Source organism: Daucus carota, chromosome 4 (genome assembly GCF_001625215.2).
Source record: "Daucus carota subsp. sativus chromosome 4, DH1 v3.0, whole genome shotgun sequence".
In the NCBI taxonomy this organism is placed as follows: Eukaryota; Viridiplantae; Streptophyta; class Magnoliopsida; order Apiales; family Apiaceae; genus Daucus; species Daucus carota.
In genome coordinates, this window is record NC_030384.2 from 38,093,335 (window position 1) to 38,111,621 (window position 18,287).

The window sequence follows — 18,287 nt, forward strand, 5'->3', positions numbered from 1 at the left end:
CAAACACACACAAACAAACAAGATTAAAGTCAACACCTTTCGCAATTCCACTCAAAATCATGAAAAAAAGAAAGATTATTGTAAATAACTGTAATAGAAGGGCATACCAGTTGAGCCATGAGGAACCCCATAGGATTTGAAAGTCGGAGTAGCATCATGTGTTTGTGTTCGGATATGAAACATGATATTTCGATGTTTTTAATAGATTATAGAACAGACTCGAAATTGATCGGTTTATAAAATCCAAAATCCTAAACTCGAAAATAAGTTAAAAGGAGAAAAAACTGACGGTGAGCATGATCCCAGTAAAACACAAAAAGTAACAGCAGCGTAATGGAAGATGTTTTAGACAAGCAGATTCTCGTTTAACAATGAAAATATTCTCGTCTAGGCCGTCCAAACCTATAACCGCACCATTCCCCCATGGAGTATTCCTCCACCCTCATCATAAAGGAATAAACAAACGGCGTTTGCGTGTCCCCTATAGTAGCTTTCAGAGGTTTCGCCAGCCCAAATCCATCTCGTGGCATAATGGGAAATGACGGCTGCTAGAAGCCTAGAAGTATAGTGCTTGGTGCAATTCATTTTTGCTTACGTGTCCATCAGTGGCAACTTATACTTTTTCCATAAGTCACAATTTTAAACTCACCTGAATAGTCTTTTGTTGAAAACCGTTAAATTTTAGTTTTGTCACAGTAATTTCGGCAAAAGTGTTCTAAAAGGATTCCAGAAAAGGATTTAAATGACAGGGCAATGAAAACATGTCTTTAACGTCTGTTTTCTACGTTCTCATTCGGATTCCAGAAAAGCATTTTGTAAGACTGTTTCTGAAAATCAGAAAATGTTTCTCAGTGATATGCTTGACCCTTACAGTTCAGTGTTTTAGAAGCATCTTCAAGGGGAAACTAAGTTCTTTTATGGATGGTGCTGCAGTTGGGCCTCACTTCTTGGCATGATAGAGTAGCAATATCCTTGTAGCTCCTTGTAACTTGTATGTGTCAGATATCGATATATTTGTTAGAATATAAGATTCTGGAAAAGGTCATTCTCTAACATCTTTATGTTTTAGAGTAACTGGTTCCTTGACAATATTCTTCAAAAGAGTTTACAACAGAATTTTATTGCCATCTATCAAACATGATAGTGCGCAAGTGTTTTTTTCAGTTTTTCACTGGAGTAGTTGAAGTTTTTGTCGGAGTAATATATACAGAAGCTCAGAGAACTGCTTGTACTTTATTCCTTATTATTACTATTGCATTTATTTTAAACTTAGGACATCATTCAGTGTTATTTGGTGTCCTAAATAAAAAATTAGGACAACTGATAAAAAAAATAAAAATTCTACGAGTGTTTCATAGATTATTAAAACATCTTTTTATTTTTAAGACTGTCCTATTCAAGCTTTGTTCTAGTTTTAGTAACAAAATAATATTTTTCGCTCTCTTTCCACATTTATAATTTAAATATATTATTATTAATATTTTAACAATAACCAGTAATTTACTAATTTCTAATTTTAATGTCCCCACGTTATTTCAGGGAAAAATTCCGGTGTAGTCGGCCCAATAAGTGAATAACGCCGATATATAAGCCCGTATCAGAAGAAGGCCCACTAAAATAGAAGAAGGCCCAAATTGCTATAAATAGATGCATATTGGGAAAAATTGAAGTCTTTTTCTGGGTTTGTTTCTAGGGTTTTGTTATTAGCGGTATTGCAGAAGAGCAAAAAAGGCGGAGCTTCCCAATCTAATTCTTACACAAACAAAGGTTTACTTACTTATGTTAACTTGTTAATCTATAGCTTGCTCGCTATTCGTTTTATGTCTATTTATATATGTCTGTATGCAGTTTTATCACGCATTTCGTTAACTAATGCTTGTGAATTGTAATACTTGTGAATATGCATATGTTTTGGTCTTATAATAGTTGGCCGTTTTGCATATAAGTATGATTCGGTAGAGCATTGGTTATGTGGATATTGAATGTGTCTCGGATTTGAATGCCTAAAATTCACAGCTTCCTCGAAACTCGGAAGCATGCTTAAAGTATGAATATAACAATATCCTGTTTGTGTGAATGGAGTTTTACAGGATAAGTATTGAATTTTGTTGAGGGCTTGTTTTTAGAGTTTCGTTTCTATAAATTTTCGAGTAAATTTGCGGTTAGGCTGGTGATTTTGTATCTGTTTCGATTATGATAGTGTAGTAATGACAAGAAATTATTCGGAATGACGCATTTGCAGAGTAATATTGATTTTTGATGAAGTCATATTACAACCTTGAAGTGAGTATAAGCAAGCAAAAAGTTTATTTAGTTCATTAAATTTCAAATTGCGTGTCTGTTTTAACTCATAAGTTGTTTAATAACGGACAACCACACCAATTAAATTATTTTAATCATAAGGCTGGTTAAACATCTTCTGAATTAATTAGGAAGCTGGTGTAAGCACGCTTTAAGACTGTCTATTTGACTTTACCCTCTAGCATAGTCTTACATATATTTCTACTTGTCTTGCCTTTTCTATTTATATATTATCCTCTAACAAAAATGGGCATTTTGAAATCAGGTTTTGGGTTCTGCCTATCTGAATCTGTAGCATGGAGTTTGACGAGTATGATTATTTGGAGAAGTCAGTGTATGAGCCCAAAGACGGAAAGTCCAAAGACGATGACATTATGACCGAGAAAGGTCACAGGAGAAGTAGAAGAGAGTCAAGAGACAAAGATGATGAACGTGAAGAAGATGGAGGTGAGCGGAAGAGTAGTAGGAGACTGAGGGATGGAGACGAAAATGGTGGAGGGGAGAGAAAAAGAGAGAGGGATGAAGATAGGGATAGTAGGAGAATTAAGTCATCGTCAGGGCATAGAAGTGGGAGAGATGGAGATCGGCATAGAGAGAGGAGAGAGGAGAGTGATAGGGGTGAGAAGGATGGGGATCGGCATAGGGAGAGGAGAGAGAAGGAGAGTGATAGAGGAGATAAGGATCGTGATTCAGATAAGAGGGATAAGGATCGGGTTTCAGAGAAGAGGGACAAGGATCGGGATTCAGAGAAGAGAGAGAAGGATCGGGATTCAGAGAAAAGAGAAAAGGATCGGGATTCAGAGAAGAGAGAGAAGGATAGAGATTCTGAGAAGAGAGAAAGAGAAAGAAGGAAAGAAAGAGAAAGGTCAAAGGAAAAAGATAGGTCTAGAAGAAGCAGTAGCCGGTCGAGAATTGAGCGCGAGGAATTTCTGAAAGATGGAGAGCCGGAAATGGAAACCAGGTAACAATTCAGTTTATAAATGCATGCTGTATTTGACTTGGTATAATTTAGTCTTTCAACAGCGGTAGATAAAAAGATATTTTTTTTAATTGTTTTTGCGTATAGAGTACGAGTTATATATATAGTATTTACCAGGATTAAAGGTGTCTTAAATTAGCAGTGAGTGGATGATTTTCTAAAAGTCCAAACAATAGGACATAACGCGGGTCTTTGCTGTGTAGAATTGCATGCGCTCTCTTGCAAAAATTCCAATTGTTTAGTTGAAAGGTCCACTATAGGTAAAACAGTCTGTTAATTGGTAAAAAGTAAAAATTTGCTGATGCTATCCTGACCGGCCGTTGTTGACATAGGTGTCATACAATAAGCAATATTTGAATTTCACATTTGAATCGTCCATTTGTTTGATGTACATCTAATTTCATCTTAAGGAAAAACCTTCTAAGGAATCAAAAGTTTTGAATGCAAAGGCAGATGATACAAGGGCAATGTTGCCATTCACATGTGTAGGTGTGCCCTTTAAGTTATGTTTACTTTTAAGGGGATAAGATGTGCTTAACGTAAGTTTTAGTTTTTGTTGTGCACAAGCTGGCACTCTTTTGGATTAATAGTTTTAACAAATCCTAGCATAACTCTACTTCTATCCTTATTAGCTCAGGCGTATGTATCTTGCCTGCAAGTGTTTGATTGCTTCAATTAAATACTAGATACTGCCAAATATACTGGCAGTCTATATTTAAGTAGAAATCATTAGAGAGGACAGGTATAGAATAGAAGTACTCAATCTGCTAGTAGCTGGGCAGTTTAGGTGGCATAAAATAAGAGAGCTGTTTGGTTGAGTTCCCAACTTTGGGTCACTAATCAATCTGAATGCAGACTATTTGGTTTTACCTTGAAGGTGTTTGGGGTTGCTTAAATATGTGTATTAATTAAAAAAACAGCATAAAACTTAAAAACTAGAAGTTAGGACGACGTACTATTCTGAACGTGTTCCTAATTTTGGCTCACTAATCAATCTGAATGCAGACTGAATGGTATTACCTTCAAGGTGTTTGGGGTGGTTTAAGTTCGTGTAATAAGTGAAAAAGATGCTCAAACTTAAAAAAACAGCTTAAAGGTTAGAAGTTAGTGTGAGGTATTTTCTGAATAACTTTTTTTACTTTTATGGTCTTATGTGATTAAAATTAATTTCATCATCCAGTTGTGCAACTTATAGGTTTTATATTATTTTTCTAATATGCAGTAAATAATTATTTGCACTAATATATTAAATTATCCAAACAGTTAAGAACTTAAAAGTTTTAATTTTGACTTGCCCTTTTAAGTACTTTCTATAAACTTTATCAAATGGGCTCCTTGTCAGATTCATCGATCTCTTTTTTGTTTTATGCATGAGAGTTATAATCTTATTTTCTTTTTTAATCTTTGGATGTTTTGTCGTTATGCTTGCATCAGGAGATTTAAAAATAAGAAAGAAGCACTAGAGGCTGAAGCTGACCCAGAAAGAGACCAGAGAACTGTTTTTGCATACCAGGTTTGCAGCTTATTAGTCTTAGATTCTTACCTTCTTTGCATGATGCAGGTTATTGTTTTTTGAAACTGTTGTGGTCTGTATTGGCAGATGTCTCTTAAGGCAACTGAGAGGGATATTTATGAGTTCTTCTCCAAGGCTGGAAAGGTTAAGTGGTTTCCTTTTTTGTTTACCCCTGAATTCTTTGTTGTAATTATTGACATTTTTTTTTTACATTTTTAACATTATAAATAATTGCAGGTGTGGTATTCTATCACTTGCTTGCTGCACTCCATGTGTTATGTCTTTTAGATCAATATACCACTTGCATGCCTAAGGCTTTAGGATTAGTTTGTACTCCTCATTTGTCATGCTTCTTAACCTTATAATTATGTTTTATTGAGATACATCTGCTTCCTGTTGCAGTAAATGCTCCCCTGCCTTCCATTTCAAGTAGTATAGTGACTTTTGTGTCTCAACATTCTATATCTGTGGGGTGAGTGAGAATGTTTAAATGAGCAAACCCCAATGATCTTGTCATAGTACCGCAGGTGGTTTGTGGAAAGCAATGGATGTGTTTCATGTAATATTTTCTATATTCTATAGTAAGCCATTTTCCTATTTACTAATGCATGTTACAACTTCAGGTGAGAGATGTTCGACTAATCATGGATCGCAATTCAAGAAGGTCAAAAGGAGTTGGGTATGATCCTTGTTCCTGGACCGTCAGATGATTTTGTCTTCTGGTGTAAACTCCATATTCTTTGAATAAAGTTCTACTTGCTCTAAAAGCATCAGAAATGTTAATTAGTGACTGGGCTAGGAAAACCTTGTGACACTGTGCATTGTCAAGGTGGATTAATTGGTTCAAGTAACCTTTCAGTATTATGTCATACTTTTAACATTTAATGAAAAAACAAGTTTTTGGGTACAAAATATTGAATTATAGACTAGTCTGCTTTTATTGTGTCTGTTTGTGATGATAAGAGGTTCTGTAGATTGAAAATCTTATTACCGGGGTCTTTAGTACATGCCGCACCTAGAACTGCATTGTTCTGATATAATGATTGACCCTGTGTACATAAGATCAGTAAGTTAATATGTAAATGATTTATATTTTCCCTTGAATTTGGTTATAACTATAGACGGGCCTGTTTTGAGCATTTCCAACATTGTAGATATCTTATAATACAAAAAAACTAGAAAAAGTGAATATAAAAATGAAGCAAGTACTCTGGCATTGTCTAACAGCCTACAACACTGCACAAAGTTTGCATAGTGTAATGTGGGGATTAAGCTGACTCCGTGGTTTGGCTTTATGTGGGGATAAAATAAGTTCAGGCTCAAAGCTTGTAAGTTTCTGCCTACAGGTTGCTCAAGTATAGTGTTCCTTCTCTTTCACAAGAATTATTGACATTCTCTGAGTTTATTGATTTTGTGCTTCAATTCACTATGACCTTTGGGTAATTTGCAATTATCATATGGATCTTTGGCGGGTTAATAATGTTGTTCTGTGAGGAGTATAGAATCACTTAATAGTGAATATGCTTCAAGTTCACTTATTTTTTCAAAATTTTGCTCTCCTGCATATGTTGCTTGCTTTCATGTTATCCTGGTATAATTGCAAGCTTACATTTTGCTCGATGACTCTAGGTATATCGAGTTTTATGATGCTATGTCAGTGCCAATGGCTATAGCATTATCTGGCCACCTACTTCTTGGGCAGCCTGTAATGGTTAAACCTTCAGAGGCAGAGAAGAATCTTGTTCAGTCTAATGCTTCAGCTGTTGGGTCTGGTGGTCTTGCAGGGCCTTATGGTGCTGTTGAGAGAAAATTATATGTTGGCAATTTACACTTTAACATGACAGAATTTCAGCTTAAACAGGTGAAATGATTGATTTCTGTTGTCTTCCTTAAATTATGAAAGATTTCTGGCTCTTTTTTAACTTTATTGACTTCCTCTTACTCTTTGTCGCTGTATCAGAAGTAATGTAAAACCGACATTCACTGCCTCTTTGAATCTTTATCAAGAGAAAATAAGTAATGACTAATGAATAATCATTCCATTTGTAAAGAATTGTACAAGATGTAATTTGCCTCGAAATATTTGGGGGTCAAACTAAGATGTTAAATGTAATGACAGCAGAGGTCCAAAATAAAAGATTATAGTTAATGAACAGGAAAAAAGGACGGATCCACTTTACAGGTACATACTGTAAGGGTGCTACTATCTATACCCTTGCTCACACCACTAATATTTTGTTGCTACTTAATAGTATTCACATAATGGCTGTATTACTGACACTTGTCTATAATCATCTCATTGCAACATTCTCTTTCTGACGGTGTCTTCTTATTCTGTTGTCGGCTTTATTATGATGTGAAATAATAGATTATATGTAGAAAACATGAGTTTGGATTATAGTTAGCTTGGTGTTTGTTTTTGTGTGTGTGTTTGTGTTTGTAATGCTAGGCTGTTGATTTCCCTAGATTTTTGAAGCTTTTGGCCCAGTGGAGCTTGTGCAACTACCTGCTGACCAAGAGACAGGACACTGCAAAGGTTTCGGCTTTGTTCAAGTCGGTATTGACACACATCTAGCTGTATAAAGTATTTTTTGAAGAGTAAGGTGTGCATGTGTAATCTAGTGTGTCTACTGATGGCATTTAGTTATCATTGCATATAGTTTCTGCAACGTGAACATGCAAAAGCAGCTGAGAGTTTGAATGGGAAATTGGAGATTGCTGGTCGTACTATCAAGGTAAGAATAGGGATTTCAGAACGTAGAGCCTCATACATATGTTTTACATTTGCCTCCAATAATTATTAAACAATATGTACTATTGCCTTTTCTTTAGGTTTCATCTGTTGCAGATCATGTTGGTGCACAAGATTCAGGAGCGAAAGCCGCAGACTTCGATGATGATGACGGGGCTGGTTTGGTAAGTATGGTCTCTGTGTTCATTTGTGATAATATTGTAGTATGTCAAGGAATTGGTCATCTCTGTTCCTCCTTGATAGTATACCTGTTATTTTCGTATATGCTCATTACATGTATGCTAGTATAAGTCGTGTTTTCTTGGTAGACAACTAATATGATAAAAATTCGTTTCATTGATAACTATGATAAAATAATAGATTTCGTCGATCCAATTATAATATAGATTATATATTTATTAATTAAATAATTGAATTCTATGGTCCTGCCTCCTGCGGTTAAATTTAAGTAAGGTTTTACTATACTGTAGTACTAATTGTTATATGCTTCGTGAGTTATAGTTACCTTACTGTATTGCTTTTAGATGTGTAACTAGTTAGATCCTTCTATTGGAATCAGTGTTGTTTAAGGCGCATATTATAAAAAAGTGGAGGACCCGGATTTGAGGCACGTCTGGCAAAGCGCTAGTAATCGCGCACCTTTTGGCTAAAAAAAACATTTACTCACAGATTTGACAAACAAGTACTCCCTCCGTTCTTGAATATCTGCCTTTTGACTTTTCAGCACACATTTAAAGGTGCTTTGACCACATAGCTAGAAATGTCATTTTCAAGTATTTCTTTTTGTGAATAAAAGTATTGATATTGTATTTTTATTCAGAAAAAGAAATTTTTAAAAATAATATTTTTAACTATATAGTCAAAACACTTTAAGATGCGTGCCAAAAAGTCAAAAGGCAGATATTTAAGAACGGAGGGAGTATAATAGTAATACTAAACATAGTCTTACCATTCAAACATAACAGAGAGCATAAATAACATGAAATATTGCCAATAATGAAGCCTTAATCAATAAGGTTCTCTAATTCGAAAGCTGCGGTGTCATCTACCTCAATGTCAGGCCCTCAAATTCTTGTTATTCCTCTTCTTCCTCTTCATATATTAGACTTGAAGAAAATGCTCTATGAGTTGCATTTGAGGTGGTTGTGCCTCTTGTCAAGTGTCTTGTACAATAAAGTGGTTCCTTAGCTGCAGAGGCAGTAAGCACATGATCCCAACTAATGTCTTCACCTATATGGACCTCATCATCGTCAAAACTCTTTCCAAGCAACCATTCATTACAATCATCAATTACATCTAGAGCAACAGGGTCTTGAACAACACATGCATCGAATCTATATTATATTTGACATATACCAAGTCATTGAGTCGCTTTTTGAGTCAATCTGTTCCTCATCCACTCCAATTGCGCTCACAAACAGAAGCACTACATGTCAAACTCAAGACTTTGATTGCAAATCTCTGTAAATCTCCTTCAAATTTCTGCATCGTACATCCACCTCGCGAACATCTTGCAAGCTTGACTTCGAAAGTGTTCCATTACCTTCTTTGAATCTTGAAGAGGAATCAGAATTACAAAAGATAAGAATCAGAATTAAATACAAGAATAACAAAGAGGAGATGAAGAGGAAAGATGAAACAAGTGATAATGATGAAGATTGAAACGAGAATATGTATATACTAAGAAGTAAGTAGAAGGCTTACTTGTAGATAATTGTGCAGCTGCTGAGATGTTGAGAAAATCAGAGTTGAGTGGCTGAGATTTAGAGATGAAACCCTAAAGTGGGGTTTTTCCTTTTAACCTTTTGAAGGGGTATTAATGTCTTTTTATTTCATGAGCGCCTCTTTGCAGTTCTTAGCGCCTTTGGACGATTTTACTAACCACGCTAAAGCGCACATTTTATTCGCAGATCTTGAGCCTAATCGCGAAGCGCCATTAGTCACGCCTTTAACAACACTGATTTGGAATATATGACATTTTATGTTTCTTGATTAGTAATGATGTATAAGTTGCATCCCTAATGATATGGTATATTTTGGTAAAGTTTATATCAGCTATAGAGACTGTCATACTAGTAGTTACTAACTTCCCAGTCAGTAATTAGACCGAACATCGATACCTAGGGAGTAGGGACAGATACTACATAAACTTATTTTTCCCTGGGACCCCTCTTTTAACATTCGCAACAAGGATTTAGTTTTGTGAAGTTTTCACTCTAAGAGCTTAGTTGGATCATTATCCTTCAATCCTGGGGACACCTTTTTCCAAAATTCTGCAGACTGCACATTTTCAATGAAAGTTGGCACCCCAATGGCTGAAAAAAGAAAAATAAAGAGGCAACGGCTCTTCACAATATGAGATAGTTGTGTACATGTAGTTAGATTTTTGGTGATTGTCAATGTTCTGAAGGTTTTATGAAGGATATTTGATCTTTTGTAGCCATTGTTTTGTTCATAAATAAATTGTAACACTCACAAAACTGTACGTTATGTCATGGTTAACCATTGAGCTAATATAAGCTATTAACATTAACAGATAAGTGCAGAATTTATAATTTATAAACTGTACAGTATTTATAATATCTATTCAGCTTTCATCCTTTTGGAAATGATGATTATTTTACGGGATTATGATTTTTTTTAAAGATAAATGAATTTTCTTGTGATATATTACTGCTAATGTTTAAAATGTTTACACAGGCTTTAAATGCTCAATCGAGAGCGTCGCTAATGCAGAAACTGGACCGCAGTGGTACTGCCACAAGGTTGGCTATAATATCATCTGTTGTTTTGTAAGTGTGCCGATGATCATATGGCAGAGTGTAAATGCAATCCTCCTTGTAGTTTTGCAGGGTCTCTTGGAGCTCCCATGCTTTTTGGCTCAGCTCCAGTTCAGCCGTCTATTGGCATGCCTATGAATGGAGCAAATCCAGCTTTTCCAGCACAAATGACTCCTGCAGCTTTAGAGCCAATTGGAAAACCAAGCGAGTGCTTGCTCTTAAAGAATATGTTTGATCCAACTACTGAGGTTTTTGATTAACTATAGTATTGTTTTTTGCTACATCTACAACTTAATTATTTAGAGACTGGCACAACCACCGCAAACGTGTTTAAGATTACGCATCTTTTGTTGTGCAAGATCTTCATTTTGCATTACTGGTACAGGATGATCCAGAATTTGATCAGGACATAAAGGAGGATGTGGAGGAAGAGTGTTCTAAATATGGTCAAGTGAAGCACATTTATGTGGACAAGTAAGTTTCTAGTGGAAGCATATAGTTCTGAAATCCTGTTTTTTGTCGATTCAAATTGTATTTTAACATTTTTCAAGAAATTCAGGCTTTGCATCAGTCACAAGTCCCAACATAGACCTGGGCTATTTCCAAAAGTATGATGGGCTATTTCCAAACACACCAGTCATTCCATGTTAATTTATAGCCTGCAACTGGTATACCAAATATTAATTATGATGGAACAGAAAACATCTCTAGTTCTGGAATGGCCCGATACACAGAATCTTATGTGTTATATATATATTCCAACCAACAGAATAGAGTAGCAAGGTGTATTTGGATTATAATGGCTATGACTAATTGTTATATTCACCTGTTTAGCAATCACTAATACTGTATACTATATTATATCAGAGACTAGGTACATATAAATTGTCTGTTATCTGCTTGTTGAAGTGGATGTTTTGCAATCTTGCAGATCTGTATATTGTTCATTAGTCGCCCGTTAATTGATTGTAGATCTCTAGGATGTATTGGAAAATTAAAAAGTACCATCAAGATTTGGCTTGTAAATTAGTAAATTACTAAGCCAATGATATTACTTTGAAGCCTTGCTTACTACTAGTTTTCTGGTAACAGGAACAGTTCTGGTTATGTCTATATGCGGTTTGAAAATGTTGAAGGAGCGTCACGTGCTCAGCAAGCAATGCATAGGAGATGGTTTGCTCGTAAAATGATTTCAGCCATCTTCTTGGTAAGTACTGTTAATAAATGAATGCAAATACTCCCCTGATTTCCGATTATTAAAGTTTCCTGTTCTCGAAGTTGGTATGATTTTTTGTACATAGCTTTGTTATTAGTTTGAACGAGACTCGTTTTGTTTGATTCAGTATATAATGATTACAAGTCTTCTGACACCAGACATTTGATCTTTCGTGCTGTACCTTATTCTGCCAACACTTTCTAGATAGTCAGCCGGAATCAGACTTACCCCTGTTACACACTAGAAGTTGGTATTTCGTTGTTGTTTTCAAGTTCTAGGTCCACACACCCAAACTATTGTAGCCTGCCAAATATAGATTTTTTTTTTGTCTTGAATTTCCTCTATGAGAAGTTAGTTGTTTAATGTTTGACATGAAAGCTTTTATTAATCTATCATGCAGCAATCGTACGAATATGATGCTAAATTCAAAGGTGCAGCTTGAACAGTTCCGGCCTGGACACGCATATGGTCATTGCTACAACTATGCTGTGTCAAGTGTCGCTTTATATACTGTATCAATTTTTATTATTGTTTCACATGTACACAAGTAATAGGTAAAGGTTTTTCAGCACTAGCTGCTTGAATGATAAACTGTATTGTTGAAGTACTGAAGGTGCGTTAATCTTTTCCTCAGATTGTTTCATTTGTGCAAGTGTGTTGCACTGGATTAGATTTAAGGAATTTTTTCAGTATATTTCTTTAGTTCCGTACCATTTTTCGGTAACTGATATATGTTTGTTTTCTATATCTTTGACCAGGCAATGCTGCAAATGTAAAATAAAATGGACGAAATGCATTTGCCAGACTTCGAAATTTGCAATGTTGGTATATAAGGAATATAGGGAACATAGAAATCTGTGATGGCTATTAATAGGAGTAATATTGAATATTTATATTGTCTCTGTTATGATAGTTCTGACCCTTAGAAACTAGAAACCATGAGATAGAAGCGCGGCAAAATTATTTGTCAAACCTTTAGATACTTTTGTTTTAGTCCATACGGAGAAAAGGAATCCCTTCTGTTTTCTCTTTGGGGGCTGGGGCAGAAATGTTTTTTTTTGATCTGATCCTTCTTTTTCAACCTTCTGTGTTAATTACAATTCTTGGAGTATGACTTGATTTAGCCCAGTGTTTAAATTATATAAGAATTTTATTTTGACTGCCCTTGTTGCTTTCAATATTAAATAGAAAATGGCACATCCATTTGCATTGTTAATTTTGTCTGGAATCTGTTGAGGCTTCTAATGAAAATTATTCTGCGGCTGCTTATGTCTTATATAATTTGTTCTTTGAGCTTGATTAATCGTCAAAATTCCTCTATCTTATCAATTATGCATATGTTAAATATACCATTAGAAAATAGCTCCAAGGATGTCAAATTAACCCGCTTAGAGCCTTAGAGCATCTCCAAATGGTGACAGGTAAAATGCTCAGAGTTAAAATGTAAATTGTGGTTGAGATGAATGGTGTGTCATTGGCACTGTTACGTATAAGATTAAATTATATCCTTATGGCTTTGTTGGCTCGATAAATTAAACATGACTGTCTATAGCTATATAGTTATTAATATTGCTAAGAGAATCTCCAATCTCAAAAGCCCTTGGTTAAAATCTTGTATGTGATATAGTTATTAATATCTGGCTGGTTAGCTAAAAATTATACTACTTCAACCCTCCAATGACGTTGATAATATTTTTCGAATTAAGTGTGCCTTTAGATATAATTTTAAATAGGCACAATTATAGATAATTCCATTAGAGCTTATAAATATTCTCTTAATAAAATATTGGCATAATCAACTTATGTATTTTGCATATTCTTTCAATAATGACAATCATGCTACGTGTTTTGCATATTCTTTCAGTGACCCATTAGGTCATATTGACTAATTTGAATAAGAGTTTTGTTTAGTGATGTTGTGAACATCTTCAATAACATAAATTCCTTAGTTAAAAACAGATTAAAAAATATTATAAATACAAATCATAGACATTGTCTAAAGAAATTGAACTCTAATAGGACAAAATTGTTTGGCTATAATTTAGGCAACCTTAAAAGTTTGTCTATGTCGAATCTCCATATATGCAGGAATCTTGGTATCATATTAAAATAATATAAATTGTTCATAATAATTTGAAATAATAATAAAATATCTTTTTTAAAATATGACCAATCCATATAATTATTATATTATAATAAAATATTTTAGAAATTGAACAAATTTTATATAATATAATCAAATTTTGTCAAAAAATTTTTAACGCAACGCATGTTTTTCGAAAACATGTCTTGGCGAGTAAAGCATGACTATTGATTTGGCGGTGGTAGTGTAGAATTTTAGATATGCCGGGTCCTATGGTAAACCGGGGGAAAATTCACCGTTGAGTTGAGAAGTTGATGAAAATTTTAAAAGGTAGATTCATGACTTGTTACTCTCCGATATGATTTCAATTCCTATTTCTGCAAAGGTGGTAAATATCGAACTTTGATAGCCATAAAAAAATTCAGAAAAGTCATCTTTATAAGGAGACCTCGAGGAAATATTTAGATATATCTGTTCATAATCGTGACAATAACGTGATTTCAGCTACAAAGTGATTGAAAATAAACTCAACTTCACTATCATTTCAATTACATAAACCCACCGTGTTTCCACCATACATCTGATCTCTGTTTTACCATTTAGTTTTTCTTGAGAACTTTGATATTCTTCCAGCGGGACTCCATATAATTAGAATCATCGTCTTGAGCATACACCCCGCATTTGAAGAAATGAGAGTTTCCTCCTCGGCCCGTTGTTTCGAATTTCAAGTCCCCGTCGATGTAAACCTGCACCTTGTTTGCATCGACGTCGTAGATCACGTTTAGTCGGAACCATCTATTGTAAATGTTCTGGACAAGAACAGGGTTGCGGTAATATGCAAGTGTGCCTTTGTATGTTCTAAGCATCAGAGTAGTTGCATGAGGGCTCCCGCCAAAAATTTGCATAATGCATGCTCCTGATGTTACTCTTGGGACGTATCCGTATCCTTCGAATTGCCAGACACCAGAGGAGAAGTCATAACCCTGAAAAAATAAACGGAAAGTTTTGTTAGTCTAGTACTAGCTCTGTAACTGAACCCCGAGAGGTATTAGAACATATACTCATTTGAAAGACATATAAGTTTATGACCTGGATACGGATTTCAGTACGTGGATTGGTATGGCTATCAGGTGAGTGAGGTTTATCGGATTTGTACACCCACATCTTGTGAACTCCGTTAATGAAGCTGTATCGTTTATTGACAGGGACATTGTAAGGCTTTTGAATATCAAAGTTGGATTGATCTAGAGGTAGAGAGGTGAAGCCGACAGTCGGATCAACAGCCGCTGTAAGCTGGAAGGAGAGCCAAGCGAGGCACAAGCAAATGGGAACAAGTAGTGAGGCAGATTCCATCTCTACTAGAGTATGTAGTTTGCAGTTGGAGATGGTGAGATATGATACTGAAACTAGCTGGGATGAATGCATATTTATAGTCTACAAGTATGAGAAAATGACATGAATTTGGTCCTGCTGGTTTGTTTATTAGTCCGTTTAGGACAAAGTCATTACCCCAATTTCGGGGTTACACCAAGAATGATTTCTCTCCACGTTTAGTGCTCGATATTATTATTACTTTTGCAGAAAATCTGCAGTAAACCAGAAGGAGTTGCAAAACAAGACTCATACTTGGATGTTTTCGTAAAGACATATTATTGTATATAAGACTACATGATGTACTTGTGTTGCGTGTTGTATGGATAATCGGAATTATAGGGAGAGATGTATGTTATATAAATAATTGTGCTTGTGAATGTTAATTTTTTGTAAAGAATTAATGATCACATCATAATACTGAAATACCTCTTTTCACATTTGAAGATAAAAATATATGATCCTAATATCCTTTTGGATTTCTGAGAAGAGATAACCCGACTTGAATTTCAACATGATGAAAACTAAGTCTTGATATAATGAGCAATTAGTGTAGTTAGAGATGATGCAAGGGAAGGTCCAAGTATATGACCAACAATGATAATATATGCCAGATAATATATTGTACCAGTAATAACTTAATATTTTTAAATGCGGCGCACTTGTGCAATACATTTAACTGGTAATTATCTCAATAATTAGTATTAACTTTTGGTTAATGACATGCACTTGTGTATTGCAATTTGCATGTCATTAGTGCTGGTAAGTTAAAGAATTTGTATGTTCTGGATATTATATCTTATTAATTTGGTATTATTACTTATTTAAAAGAGCATTTACTTCAAAGTATCAATTAGTTTTTGTTTTGTTTTTATTTGGTTTTTTTTTGGCATGAACTGTTATCGCTTGGGTCAATGTCAAGATCCATTTTTATGAGTTGTGTTTTTCTTAGGAATATGTCTATCAATCACCATTGTGGTTACTATTATGCATAATCTTGTACTATATCATGGGCATTAATTTTACAAAAGCATCAGTAGAAGTACACGATATTGGCAAGATATAAGCAGTGTATTTGTAACTATATCCAGGGTTCTTGGCCAGATTTTTTTTTTTTTCTTCTTAACTAATTGCATGTTTATAGTGTGTGGATAGCCATAGCTGGTAGCTTTCCCGTTAAAAACGACTGTTTGGTTTGTTTGAGTCTAACATGACAGAACAAAAAAAATATCTCGATGACCAATTTCAGCCAAACTGAAAAGTGATGACTTGATATATTTGAATGGAATGAATCACTAATTTGATATTTTTTCCTAATCTTGTCCGAGTGTGTCTTTTTAGGAAAATGCTAGAGACCCCAAAAAATTGTCCCAAATAATTTTCCCAAATGATGTGTCCAAATCTGATTGGCTGAATTCACTCCCATAATAATGAGACCCCCTGCAGATTCATCAATCACCCAATCATAATTAGCCACTTGTTTGCCACATCATTTGGTAAAGATTTTTGGGAATTTTTTTTGGGGTCTCTAGCATTGCCGGTCTTATTATGTACATGAGGCTCAGATTTGAATTTTGAACTCTTGTCTTTGCATAACAAATCAAAAAGGCATCTTAAGGATACATGTGTTCATAACCATTACAATTATGTTAATTCAGCTCCAAATTGATTAAAAATAATCTCTACCTCGCTATCATTTCACTCAACAGACACTCTGATCCTCCCATTACGACCCTTTTACAGTTTAGTTTTTCCTGAGAACTTTAATGTTCTTCCAACGGGACTCCATATAATGAGAATCGTGGTCTTGAGCATACACTCCACATTTGAAGAAATGAGAGTTTCCTCCTCTGCCAGTTGTTTCAAGTTTCAGGTCCCCGTCGATGTAAACCTGCACTTTGTTTGCATCGACGTCGTAGATCACGTTTAGTCGGAACCATCTGCTGTAAATGTGGCGGACAAGGACAGGGTTGCTGTAATATGCAAGTGTGCCTTTGTATGTCCAAAGCATTAGAGTAGTTGCGTGAGGGCTCCCACCAAAGATTTGCATAATGCTTGCCCCTGATGTTACTTTTGGAACGTATCCGTAAGCTTCGAATTGCCAAACACCAGATGAGAAATCATAACCCTGAAAAAATGAATGGAAAGTTTTATTAGTCTAGGACCAGCTTCTTCTGCAACTGATCATCAACAAACCAGGGAAAAGGGTAAGAAATGACAATATGGATAATGTTTTAATTTGACGAACCAAGTAACTAACGTATAAGTATTCTATCAAAGTATGCGTCCTCGTCCCTAACATACATATGTCAAGCAGCCTTAACCTTAACCAGCATATTAGTTTCTGACTGTTGGATGAATATCCAGCGACGACTATTTTAACCTACGTAAAAAGCATTGGACGTATTAAACTTTGGTTATAATCCTGACCGCTGGATATTCATCCAACGGCCTGGAAAAGATATGTTGGTTAAGTCCTCTCATACATATGTATGCTAGGGACCATGACTCTCCAAGTATTTATAAGCTGGTCTGGAGCTCTCAAGAATTATAAATAAAAAATATGTCCCCTCATTCCTTAGCATAAGCTGTTTGGCCTCAGAGCCGCGGCTCTGTTCAGAACTTTTACAGTGCTATAAGATAAGTGTATGACCTTAATGCGGATTTCAGTACGTGGATTAGTATGGCTATCAGGTGAATGAGGTTTATCAGATTTGTACACCCACATCCTGTGAACTCCGTTGATGAAGCTGTATCGTTTATTCACAGGGACATCGTAAGGCCTTTGAATATCAAAGTTGGATTGATCGAGAGGCAGAGAGGTGAAGCCGACAGTCGGATCAACAGCCATTGTCTGCTGGAAGGAGAGCCAAGCGAGGCACAAGCAAATCGGAACAAGTAGTGAAGCAGATTTCATCTCTACTATGTAGTTTGTAGTTGGAGATCCTTAGATATGATGCTGAAACTACCCGGGATGAAAGCATATATATACTCCACAGGTATGAGAAAATGACATAAATTTGGTCCTCCTGGTTTGTTTACTAGTCCGTTTAGGACAAACTCATCACCCCAATTTCGGGGTTACACCAAGAATGATTTCTTTCCACGTTTAGTGCTCGACATTAGTATTACCTTTACCGAAAACCTGGAGTAAACCGGAAGGAGTTGCAAAACAGGACTGGTTCTTGGATGTTTTCGTCAAGACATACCTTGACTTATCAAATTGTATACAAGAGCAACTTCAAAAGCATCTTAGATTATTCCTCAAATTTAACATAAAATATAGGATTCT

The 18,287-nt window shown here is 35.3% G+C and overlaps 3 protein-coding genes across 3 annotated transcripts; 1 reads left to right on the forward strand and 2 right to left on the reverse strand.

Moving 5' to 3' along the window:
• The first annotated feature begins 1,639 nt into the window (after positions 1-1,639).
• Positions 1,640-12,235, forward strand: LOC108218695 (uncharacterized). The gene is made up of 14 exons (XM_017391764.2): positions 1,640-1,767; positions 2,567-3,262; positions 4,715-4,793; positions 4,881-4,937; positions 5,417-5,472; positions 6,423-6,654; positions 7,260-7,346; positions 7,454-7,528; positions 7,626-7,709; positions 10,246-10,310; positions 10,390-10,573; positions 10,711-10,799; positions 11,418-11,532; positions 11,942-12,235. The coding sequence occupies exons 2-14, from the start codon at positions 2,598-2,600 to the stop codon at positions 11,981-11,983; spliced, it is 1,830 nt and encodes a 609-aa protein (XP_017247253.1). The 5' UTR covers positions 1,640-1,767; positions 2,567-2,597; the 3' UTR covers positions 11,984-12,235.
• Positions 12,236-14,044: 1,809 nt separating this feature from the next.
• LOC108217991 (citrate-binding protein) lies at positions 14,045-15,033 on the reverse strand. The gene is made up of 2 exons (XM_017390910.2): positions 14,714-15,033; positions 14,045-14,607 (listed from the first exon to the last, which is right to left on the reverse strand). The coding sequence occupies exons 1-2, from the start codon at positions 14,975-14,977 to the stop codon at positions 14,224-14,226; spliced, it is 648 nt and encodes a 215-aa protein (XP_017246399.1). The 5' UTR covers positions 14,978-15,033; the 3' UTR covers positions 14,045-14,223.
• A 1,555-nt stretch (positions 15,034-16,588) lies between these two features.
• On the reverse strand, positions 16,589-17,963 carry LOC108218184 (citrate-binding protein). Its single transcript, XM_017391100.2, has 2 exons — positions 17,649-17,963; positions 16,589-17,123 (listed from the first exon to the last, which is right to left on the reverse strand). Exons 1-2 carry the CDS (start codon positions 17,910-17,912, stop codon positions 16,740-16,742), a joined length of 648 nt encoding a protein of 215 aa, XP_017246589.1. The 5' UTR covers positions 17,913-17,963; the 3' UTR covers positions 16,589-16,739.
• Between the last annotated feature and the right edge of the window lie 324 nt (positions 17,964-18,287).

What these genes read in the sequence shown, in the direction of transcription:
- LOC108218695 (XM_017391764.2), top strand. Translation starts at nt 2,598, where the DNA reads ATGGAGTTTGACGAGTATGATTATTTGGAGAAGTCAGTGTATGAGCCC. An exon ending in GAGCCGGAAATGGAAACCAG is followed by an intron (nt 3,263 to 4,714) that starts GTAACAATTCAG and finishes TGCTTGCATCAG; the next exon opens with GAGATTTAAAAATAAGAAAG. An exon ending in TGTTTGATCCAACTACTGAG is followed by an intron (nt 10,574 to 10,710) that starts GTTTTTGATTAA and finishes TTACTGGTACAG; the next exon opens with GATGATCCAGAATTTGATCA.
- LOC108217991 (XM_017390910.2), bottom strand. Translation starts at nt 14,977, where the DNA reads ATGGAATCTGCCTCACTACTTGTTCCCATTTGCTTGTGCCTCGCTTGG. An exon ending in GTACTGAAATCCGTATCCAG is followed by an intron (nt 14,608 to 14,713) that starts GTCATAAACTTA and finishes TTATTTTTTCAG; the next exon opens with GGTTATGACTTCTCCTCTGG.
- LOC108218184 (XM_017391100.2), bottom strand. Translation starts at nt 17,912, where the DNA reads ATGAAATCTGCTTCACTACTTGTTCCGATTTGCTTGTGCCTCGCTTGG. An exon ending in GTACTGAAATCCGCATTAAG is followed by an intron (nt 17,124 to 17,648) that starts GTCATACACTTA and finishes TCATTTTTTCAG; the next exon opens with GGTTATGATTTCTCATCTGG.